At 47.9% G+C, this 11,366-nt stretch overlaps 1 protein-coding gene across 1 annotated transcript; it reads left to right on the forward strand.

The window, feature by feature from the left end:
* The first annotated feature begins 9,525 nt into the window (after window positions 1-9,525).
* On the forward strand, window positions 9,526-10,485 carry LOC143305946 (uncharacterized). The gene has a single exon (XM_076691280.1). It carries the CDS (start codon window positions 9,526-9,528, stop codon window positions 10,483-10,485), a length of 960 nt encoding a protein of 319 aa, XP_076547395.1.
* Window positions 10,486-11,366: the final 881 nt, after the last annotated feature.

Below are 11,366 nucleotides of genomic sequence, written 5' to 3' on the forward strand. Positions count from 1 at the left end.
ACGAAATTATCTTGAACAATTATACTAGATAATATTAATTAATGGTAGTCCAACAATGTAGTATGTTAACAACATTTTATTTTACTGATAATGTGGAGTACTTTCCATTTATTGAACAAGGAAAGGTGCTTATCATGGTGGATAAGTTGCTACACAGATTACATAATGGAATAATAAAAACCGAAAAAAAACACGCATTTTCAAGAATGTTTCTTTTTTATATTGGACACACTATTATTATTGTAATAACATTATTGACATTATAGACATAACAAATCAGGCACCTTTTTACGGGCATCGGTTGAATTTCATTTAACCTTTTTTGACACTTCAGTAATATCTGATGTGTAGAATCCAAAAATATCGATTGTATGCCATTATTAGGCTATTATGATATTAAATCTATTCTAAATACACATCCATATATATTTATTCCACGACCCGATCTCATCAACAGCATTTAACACGTAAATTCCAAAAATACTAATTTTATGCTTTGGAATCCACTGCTTCTGTTGACACTTTGATAATATTCGGTTGGAAAATTCGTAATTTATATACATATAACCTGTTGCGTGTCCGTCGCGGTAGATAGGGATATTTTTCCCTCTGTGGCTGGGGGGCTCAGAATACAGCCACGGTATCCCCTGCCTGTCGTAGGAGGCGACTAAAAGGGGGCATGGAAGCAGCTAAAGTATACCTGCATGATCCAGACCGGATAATAATGTATCTCTAGTATACTTACTATTATGGTCCCTGATGAGGCGTGTTTTAAGCTTAGGATTAATTTTCTTTCTATGTAATCCTGTGCCCTTCTGTGTTATTTTTTCTTCTTATTGTGATATACTGGACGGCCCCTTGTATGACAACCTTAGCTTATCTTTCTGGACAATTCTAAAAAATAAAAATATGGATGCGATGGAAATGGCTACTGGCGTAGAAGATGATACCGGATGCAGTACCCTTAGAGGGGAAGAAGTGTTTCAGGAGAAACCCAGGGTGGAGAGGACTCCCCCGGTAAAACGGGACACAGGCGCAAAGGAGAAGGAAAAAATCGGCTCAATGTACCTCACTGGGGATGAAGGGAACGAAGACACTCTGTTAGCAGGCGCAAAGCCAGAGGAAAAAGATCATAAGGACAATAAAATTACACTAGAGAAGAAAATGGATTTTTGCCTGGAATCCATGGCTAAAATAGTTGAAGCGATAATGGACCATAACTCGGCCATTAAGAGTTTCATGCTTAAAAGTAGGGACGCTACCCCCACGATTCGGGATACTTCCATTACAATGGAATGTTACTTAAAGAAAGTAGCGGATACAATCGACCATATGAGGATCGTACATACCGAATATAAGGTGAAAATGGTGAAGGAGGATAATGATACAAGTAAAAAAATTATGGGTATACAAACTGAGCAGACATCTCCGAAATCTGCTGTACATATGCAGAACATAGAGGATGTTGCTGACAGGAGTAAGGCTTACACAGACGTATCGACCCAGACAACCACAGAAGGTGATGCTTCCTTTCCACCTCTGCCTGTGACAAGACAAAAAAGGAAAGATATTACCCCACCTACGGAGAAGGTGGGTAAAAGGACTAAAATAGTAGTTGGCGCTCGTGAACCACCTAAGAGGGCTAATAGAAAAGCAAAACCTGAGACAGGTACCCCTAGGTTCGAAGCAACGACAGAGGCTACGAACTCTGACTGGGAGACCGTGCAACCCAGAAGGAAAAAGACGGTCGTAGAAAGGTTTCGTAGTATAGCCACTGAAAATAGCCCTCGAGGAGAGAGTAGAGAAACCATAATAAAGGACGGGATACGTAAAACACCTAACCGGAAACCTGTAAGGCCGCAAGCAATAGCAGTTCGATTTAGTAAAGACGCCTCGTTTGCGGACGTGCTGAAACAGGTTAAGAACGCTGTCGGTCCTACCCCTGAGGGCGTAAAATCGGTTAGGCAAACTCGGGCAGGAAATCTCTTGCTAGAGTTTACTCCTAATGCTGACCTAGAAGGTTTTAAGAGGACTATTGATGGGAAACTTGGACCCGATATAGAGGTAGCGCGGTTGCAGCAGAGGATTGATGTGGAGCTTAAAGGTATCGATCCCTCTGTAGACAGAGAAGAGATCCTTGATGCTATTAAACAAGAGACAGGAAAAGACGCTGCGGAAATAAGGATAAAGGTCTTAAGAACGGATCCGAGGCAAAATAAGATTGCTATTGTGGAGGGACCTGCATACCACATGCTAAAATTAGTTAAGAAGGCCAAAATTAAGATTGGCTGGACGGTGGTGTTTGTCAAAGAAATACCGAGACTTTTGAGGTGTTTCCGTTGCCACGACTTTGGACACGTGGCGATAAACTGCAAAGCAGCCAAAAATGGTATAGGTTTCTGTAGGAGGTGTGGTAGTACAGAACATCAGATGAGACAATGCACGGCTACAGCTCCTAGATGCAGGCTGTGCCTAGAGGATAAATTACCTGAGGAAAGGTTAGCGCACGTGGCGGCCTCTGTGAGATGCCAGAGGTACAAAGAGGTTTTAAGGCAAAAAAGGCAAAATTAATATTTTGCAGATAAATTTGAATCACTGTAGGTCTGCAAATGACCTATTAAAAAAGACAGTGGACGAGCTGGAAGTGGATATTGTGGTGGTTACGGAACCTTACCTTGTACCGGACCACTGGTTTACTGATGTGTCTAAAAGAGCTGCAATTTGGGTAACTCTGCGTGGACTATACAGTAATCGGTGTATAATACCAATCGTAACCGGAAATGGTTTCGTCATTGTACGTGTAGGAAATTTTTATATAGGAAGCTGTTATGCTTCACCAAATTCCCCTATAAAAGACTTTGAAGACTTCCTGGCCGCACTGGCTACTTCATTGACGACCCTGAAAAATAAAAAACTGATTATTACGGGAGACTTTAATGCAAAGTCCCCAATGTGGGGTTCGGATAGATGGACGGATAGAGGTAGAATTCTTCAGCAATTCTATGTAGATGTAGGACTAATACCCACCTTAACAAAAGGGGGTAATACTTGCGATAGGGGTGCTGGCTCTAAAATAGACATTATGCTTTGCAACAGGGCGGCTCTGGAAAATATGGAAGACAGTGAGGTGCTATCCATGTATACGGCTTCGGATCATCGTTATTTAAAGCACACTTTTCGATTAAATAAAAAACAAAGAAGTGAACAAGTGGAATCCCCGTTTGACCTTAGAATGGGTAAAATTAACGGAGAGAAGTTTGTGGACCGTTTTTTGGACAAATTCTCAAATGAAAAGTTTAGAGGCCTACCAGCGGTAAATACACCAGAGGATGTAGACCACTTTCTCGAAACTTGTGAAATCTTAGCAGATAGATGTACAGATAAACCAATACACCCCTCTAAGATGAAAATGTCAGTCCCTTGGTGGAACGAGGATATTGCATCAAAACGCATAGAGGCTCATAGTGCACGTAGGAAGTTTACCCGCAGTAAAAGGAAAGGTGATGCTGAGGGCCTAAGGATAAGGCTGGATGAATACAAGAAGGTTAAAAAAGAAATGTGTGCTGCCATTAGGGCGGCTAAAAGAAAGAGTTGGAACGACTTACTCAACACCGTGGATAAAGATATTTGGGGTAAACCCTATACCATGGTGATCCGGGCTCTGAAAAAGAAGTCTCCTCCTGAAAAATTAGATAGAGATAATATACAGAAAATTGTAGATAAATTGTTTATTACCAATAATGACAGAAGTCCGTTGCACGAAGATGTAAGTGGTGGTCCTGAACATGATAGTAAGTCACAGGACGATTTAAACCAGGACACAGCAGATCCGGAGGAAGAGGAATGTATCACAGAAACTGAAGTGATCCTAGCTGCTAGGCGCCTTAAACCTAAAAAGGCTGCGGGACCGGATGGTATTCCATCAGAGGCCACTAAAAAGATAGGAATTTGTGCATCTAGATACCTTGCTATGGTTTTCAATACATGTTTTAAAACTGGCTACTGGCCGACCAGATGGAAGACCGGAAGATTGGTATTGATACCGAAAGTTAAAGGGGATGCTAGCACATCTGAAAAAGCCTATAGACCGCTCTCCGTCATCTCCTGTGTGGCGAAAATGCTTGAGTATATCATCAAGAATAAGTTACTATGCGCTCTGCAGAAATGCAATTTCGAGAAAAACCAATTTGATTTTCGTAAAGGCCTTTCCACCTTAGATGCCCTTTCACAGCTGCAAACCTTATGGGACAGAGCCCGAAGAAAGAGAAGGCACTGCCTATTGGTCCTTTTGGATGTGCAAAATGCATTCAATTCTGTTACCTGGGAGAGCATATCACAGGACATGAAACGAAGAAATTTCCCGCCAAAACTTATGGCCTTTCTAAATAGCTACCTCGATGATCGGTGGATTTTGTACGATGCTGCGGAAGGTATGATTAAATTCCAAGTATTCGGAGGGGTCCCACAAGGATCAGTTATTGGTCCTCTTTTATGGAATATGGTATATGATGGTTTGTTACGTATCAGACTCAGAAGAGACGTCTATCTGATTGCCTATGCAGATGACGTAGCTATTGTTATAATAGAAAAGGACTTAAACAAAATGACGGAGCTGGCTAGAGTCACTATCCGGGATTTGACAGAGTGGTACACTAAGCAGAGCCTATTGCTCGTTCACCATAAAACAGAAGCGATCTTATTAACTGGTAGAAAGGTCCAGGGTGGGTTGACGATTGTATGCGAACAAACACAGATCCAGACTAAAAAGGAGGTAAAATACCTAGGAGTAACTTTTGAATCGAACTCTACTTTTAAGGCCCATCTGAGAAATGTTACTGATAAGGCATACAAGTACATAAACTCGTTATCGCAATTAATGCCAAATATCGCGGGCGCTGGTACCGTGACAAGAACACTTTATTATAGAGTGATTGAATCGGTAATTATGTATGCTGCCCCTACCTGGGCTAAAACCCTAAATTTCAAGCTAAATGTAAGATTGTTGTGCAGTACACAGAGGACTGCCTTAATACGCCTGACAAGATCTTATAGGACAGCTTCGTTTGAAGCCCTATGCGTATTAGCCGGACAGCTGCCACTTGACTACCTGGCCCTGGAAAGGGAAAGCATATATAAAAAACGTAAACAAGTAGATCAGATGGAAAATATAGATGTACCAGGAGCGACCGATGAGAGAGAAAAATCTTTAACTCAGTGGCAAAATGAATGGAACACGGCAACAAAGGGTAGGTGGACGTATACCCTTATACCGGATATTAAAGAATGGCTCTCATGGGGCCCAAAGATACTGAGTTACCATATGACGCAAGTATTGACTGGACACGGATGTTTTGGCTCCTATCTGGAGCGATTCAAGAAACAAAATAACAGTATATGCTGGTTTTGCCCTGAAGAAGTGGATGACCCCAGGCATTTCCTCTTTTACTGCGAACGCTGGGCAGCGAATAGAGAGGCACTTAGGGCTCAGATTGAGAGCCCCTTTAGCACAGACAACTTTATGTTATTATTAAAAAATCCCGCAAAGCAAACCCTAGTAGTAGATTTTGTGACAAAATGCCTGAAAGAGAAAGAAAATTATGAAAGAACCCGTAGTAGAACACAACATAGATAGGCTTATAAGTGTATCTCTAAATAATATCGGTTAAGTGGTCATACCGGTGTGTTTTCTCCATATTCCCACAACCTAATTGACTTGGAACAAATCTGAGAATGGAAAATAAGTGTTTTCAGCTACTATACAAGAAGTGGATTATTTACTACTCTAATGTCGCATCTAGAAAATTTTTGAAAATATGGATACTGTTGCCAAGGAACAAAACACAGAGCGGAATCTGGATGTCAATGGTTTAAAAATACTTAATATTAAGTAAAATCGAGTAACACACCTTGAGAGGACCTGTAAATGTAAGTAACCTGGCGTAGCGACGTCTGAGGAAAATATATGAGAAAATATTGCTCTGGTTAAAAGTAGCTCCTTATTTCAGTTTTACTTTCTTCTCTGACTATATGGAACTTAATTTCCGTTTCTGAAGTTTTATTTCTTTACTTTGGATTTAGTTTTATTTGATTTCTGTTATTTGTTATAAATACTGACGAAAGTAGCCAAAAAATTTTAGTGTACAGTCCCAGTTTCTAGTACCTTCTTCGGGTGAGTAATGATCTACAAGATTTTAGGGCTGTAAATCGCTTTTGGGAAAAAAAAGAAGCAAATGTTTCCCGGGAAAGAGGAGAGCCAATCCGGAGAGCTCCCTGATGAAATGCTTGATAGCGGTGCCGGGGGGTTTGTACGGGCTACCAGGCAAGGGAAATCGAGGTGGGTTTTTTAATGGGTAAATCATATGGGAGTCCCATAGTACCGGTATCATGACACCTAATACGGTCTGCGTAAAGCATTTTTCCCCCTCGTTATAAAAAAAAAAAAAAAAAAAAAGATAGGGATATTTTAGGATTAGGAGCAGGTGTAACAACCCGTGGAGCGCGGAAGCGCTTCGCTCTCAAAGCGCGGATGTGCAAATTAATAAAACTATTAATAATTCAGTTTATCTGGTCTTTAATATTTCAAAGTTCAACTTTAAACAGATCTTATGAGCTTTAAGAATTTGCTGTGCGAGAACGATCAAGCGACAAAATCATTCTGAACGTTCTACGCTTGGCGGAGGAGATCTTCGCGCGTTGTCGGTCGATGCCCCTTCCTTGGTGGATCCTAGATCCTCCATCAGGATCACCCCTCGTCCAATGGTGGAGGAGTCCACCCCGTCTCGTGTGGGCCCCTTCTCCTGGCTGTGGTCCATCCTCAGGCGCGTGGAAGTGGAGGCGCTCCGCCAAGACGCTAGAACGTTGCAGCGCACATGTGCTACGAGAAAGCGTGGGACCCAAAGAAATTAGGAAACGACAAGACCTTGTACTTATCAAAGCAACTCTCGAGGAAATTTACGATCCTCTCAGAGTGCATGAATAGACAGGATATCGGAAAAGACTTCGTAGCTTTTAAGGACCGTTCGTGACTTGGTCGAAAACAACGAATTGGCTATGGTCTATCATAAATTAGTCTTTTAAGAACTTTCGAAGTGAAACTATTCCATTCTCTGGATTTCCGGCCTTCTCTCAGCTCGATCACCCACGTCGAGGGGTTTACAATTTACTCTTTGTCTATTTATATAAACGTACGCACAGACGATGTTCGAATTTCGCTCTTAATTTATGACCATCGATACAAAGGTCCTCGAAGAACATTCAAGACATATCGATACGATAGACTATCGATAAATATTCCCATGGCAGTGTCGTCACACCACTCTAAACATATTCACGTGATAACATTTCACGTTACAAACCTAACATGTATCAAACTATAAAACACAACTAGTATTTTGTAATGTGACATCTCTGCAATATTTACAGATTCCAGTTACTAGATGTTTTAAAGTTCTCGAAAGTCGACTCTTTCGAAAATTGTCGTTACTAAGTTGTCGATCACCTGGCGAGGTGATCCGATTGTTGCCCTGATGACGTCGCCAGTCTATGACTGACAGAGACGACATCATCGGGTCGTTGGCCCGAGTAAACACTCTCTGTTTTGACAGGAGCATGACAAAACCTATTTCCGTGTTTCGCCATAAAATTTTGAGGGGAAACTTCCGAAAGGCCCCCCCCCCCCCATACCCCAGGACAACCAACCTTCGGATTTATAGTAACTGAGGGACGAGAAATCGAATGAGACCATTTTCAGAACTGACAAATAAACCGTTCTCGAGATATACAGGGTATTCTAAAAGTGTGCGATCCCCTTGTTATCTCAATAAGAATGCATTTCCACGGAAAATTTCTAAAACAAAAGTTGTAGGGGTCGTAAAGTATTATCTTGTAGTGACCTTGAACTTAACCTTGCAGGTTAGGGTTAGGTTAGGTTAGCGTTAGGGTTCCACGGACCTGGCCAAGTGTACTGGTTGGGCGGGTAGGTGATACCCCAACGTGGCGCGTCCCCAGGTGGCGGATAGGGGATGGCTCGCCATGCACTTTTCGGAGTCGATGGAGGGTAGGAGTGAAATAAAATAGCTCCCGCGGACCAAACACCAAGGAAAGGAAAAGCCATCAAAACCTCCCCTGTGACTGGGGGATAGAATACAGACACGGTAACCCCTGCCTGTCGTACAAGGCGACTAAAAGGGGGGCGCTTGCTGCTGTCGAAGTAGCCTCGCAGATGACCCGGGGCGATGCCGGTGGGATCTACGGATCCTGGCAGGGCCTCCCTTGCCGGTAAGGCCTGGCTCGGAGAGGCGAAAAGGTGGCTACGGCGTCGTTGAGTTCTCCAGAGGCCAGGCTGCGTGGCGGTCTGGTGCGGGTAGCGAACCCGGAATGCCCTAGCAATTATACCGTAACCCAGTGGTCACGTCTCGCTGGAACGGGGGGCTTGCCTTCATCGGCTCGCCCGCGAGGATGACAACCTCTATCAAAATCCCTAGCCCCAAGCTACGGTGCGCGGTGAGGAGGGCGTGCTCGGAGTAAGCGCCGGACATGGCTGCTGGGTGCATCAGTCTCTAGTGGCCAACCCCGGGGTACCTGGCGACCCCCCGGGTGTAGCCTTACCCGGGTAAGGCGGCTCCGCCCGGGTGGACCCACGGACCGACCCACTCGTCGGAACACTATGGCTGACTTGAACACTCTAAAAAACACAGAACGGGATAATTCGACGACGGCAACAGCGACGGACTGGGACATGCAACAGGATATGGCGGTACTGACCAGCACCGAGGGGAACGCGAACTTGTTCGCTGCTCCCCGCCCCCAGAGGGCTAGAAGAGGGGCCTTGCGACCCTGCGGAGGCAGGAGCTCCTCTGTTTCGGGGAAGAGAGCTCCGAGTCCGGTTGACAGTGGGGAGGACTCAGATGAGTCCTTTGTATCCGCTGCCTCACTGGACCGCTCGTCAAGGAGGGGGGGGGGGGGGGGGGGTCGCGGAAGGCCAGGGAAAAGCTCCTCGCGGCGACAAGGGATGAGGCGGGGATCAGAATCTCCCCGGCTAGGTTGGGCACTGTTTGGGCCAAATGCCCCCTCACGGCGCTGAGTAAGATAGCCACCTCCGAAAGGATCCTGGTGGGCTGGTCGTACGCCAGGGTCGAGGCGCTGCCGGCGCGGCCTTTGCAGTGTTTCCACTGCCTCGAAAAAGGCCATGTGAGGCAGCGGTGCATCTGCGAGGTGGACTGGTCCGACCGCTGCTACGTTTGCGGCGAGTCGGGCCATAAGGCCGCCACATGCAGCGCCTCCCCGCGTGCCCCTTGTGCACCGACTTGGGGCGACCTGCGGGGCACCAGTTGGGGGCGAAGTCGTGCGCCCCCTAGTCCCGGAGGCCGAATAGCAAAAAGGGCGCCGTCCAGGGGGTTGTAGCAGCCCCCAACAGGCGCAGCAGCAGCCAGCCAAGGCTGCTGCGCCCTATAAGAAGAGGAAAAGCGGAAAAGAGGAAAAGAGGAACGGAGGAAAAGCTGCGGAGGCGGCTACCTCCAAGCAGTAATGCAGTCCATTGGGCCCATAATTCAGGGCAACCTGAACCACTCTGCCAGGGCGCAAGATCTTCTTCTGCATCACCTGGCCGAGTGGAAAATTGGGTTGGCTGTGGCCGCGGAGCCGTACAGGGTCCCCGACAGACACGACTGGTTCGGGGACGCCGACGGCTCCGTGACAGTGATTGTCACCGCCCTTGCCCCGCCCCCTACGCTTATAGAACGGGGGCGGGGATTTATGGCGGTGCTGTGGTGCGATACCGCGGCGGTGGGCGTCTATTGCCCACCCAGTTGGCCCCTCGCGGCGTTCGAAGAGTGTTTAGACCGGGTGGGAGACGTGGTTTCCCGTTGCCACCCCCGGCCGGCACTCGTCCTCGGGGATTTCAACTCCCATGCCCAATCGTGGGGATCCCCGAGGACTGACGCGAGGGGTGAGGCGGTACTCGAGTGGGCGGCGGAATTCCAGCTCCGGCTGTTGAACCGGGGCTCGGTCAGCACCTGCGTGCGCGTTCGTGGGGGGTCGATAGCAGATCTATCGTTCGCGACTCTCTCGACCGCACGCATGTTGCAGAGTTGGAGGGTGGTGGAGGAGGCGGAGATGCTTAGCGATCATCGCCACATCCGCCTCGGATTTTCCACCCCCGACCGTCGCCCACCGAGCGGCCCACCGCCGCGGAGATGGGCGCTGAAGAGGCTTGACAGGGACGCGCTGATGGCCGCAGCCCTCGCTGTAACCTGGCCGGAGCAACCGGTCGGTCCGGTCGCGGATATAGGGGAGGAGGTTATATGGTTCCGGGGTACGATGAAGGCGATCTGTGACGTCGCCATGCCCCGGACCAAATGCCTCCTCAGACCTACTGGTGGTCGGGCGAAATTGCCGACATTCGGCAGAAGTGCAACGTCGCCCGACGCCAGTGGCAAAGGGCCCGTCGGGGAAGGAACCGCAACCCAGCGAGGGAGGAAGAGTTGAACGGGTGCTACCTTGTATTGGTGGTAGCCCTGCAGCTGGCCATCAGGGAGGCTAAGTCCCGGACATGGCAGGAGCTCCTCGGCTCTCTGGATGCCGATCCGTGAGGGCGCCCTTATATGTGAGCGATGGGCAAACTAAGGCCCCGCCGCCCCCTGTGACGGAGAGTCTCGACCTCCAGTTCTTGGGCCTGTCGAATGGACCGACGACATGGGGGTCACAGAGGGGGAGCTGGCCGGGGCAATTAAACGCATGGGGGCTCGGAACATCGCTCCGGGCCCCGACGGCGTCCCCGGTCGAGCCTGGGTATTGGCCCTGCGCGTCCTTGGACCGCGATTGAGACGCCTCTTCAGCGCCTGTGTCAAGGAGGGGGTATACCTCTCGGTGTGGAAGCTTGGACGACTGGTCCTGCTTAGAAAGGAAGGACGGCCCGGAGAGAGGCCCTCCGCGTACCGGCCCATAGTTTTGCTCGACACGGTCGTGGAGCTTTTAGAAAGCGTTATAGCTGACTGCCTCGCCGAGCACCTATCCCGGGTAGGCCTTGATCTAGCTGAGTCGCAGTACGGCTTTAGACGGGGGCGCAGCACCATTGATGCGAGCGATTCGCTGCGCTCCCAATGCGACTCGGCCACGTCCCGGGGCGGGGTGGCAATCGGCGTTTCGTTAGAGATAGTGAACGCCTTTAACACCCTGCCCCACGGGACGATACTGGGGGTACTGGAAGATGAAGGGTAGGCTCCCCGAAGGCACAGTTAGCTGGGGAGGACGGGGCGGTGGGCCTTGATAATTCTGCCCACCGCCCCCAACAGAATGAGGGGGGGGAGCTTCGGCTTCCCCACCAAGGTAGATGTAGTAGGGGAAGGCTTCGGCCTCCCCCGGGTGAT

Source organism: Osmia lignaria, chromosome 12 (genome assembly GCF_051020975.1).
Source record: "Osmia lignaria lignaria isolate PbOS001 chromosome 12, iyOsmLign1, whole genome shotgun sequence".
Classification (NCBI taxonomy): Eukaryota; Metazoa; Arthropoda; class Insecta; order Hymenoptera; family Megachilidae; genus Osmia; species Osmia lignaria.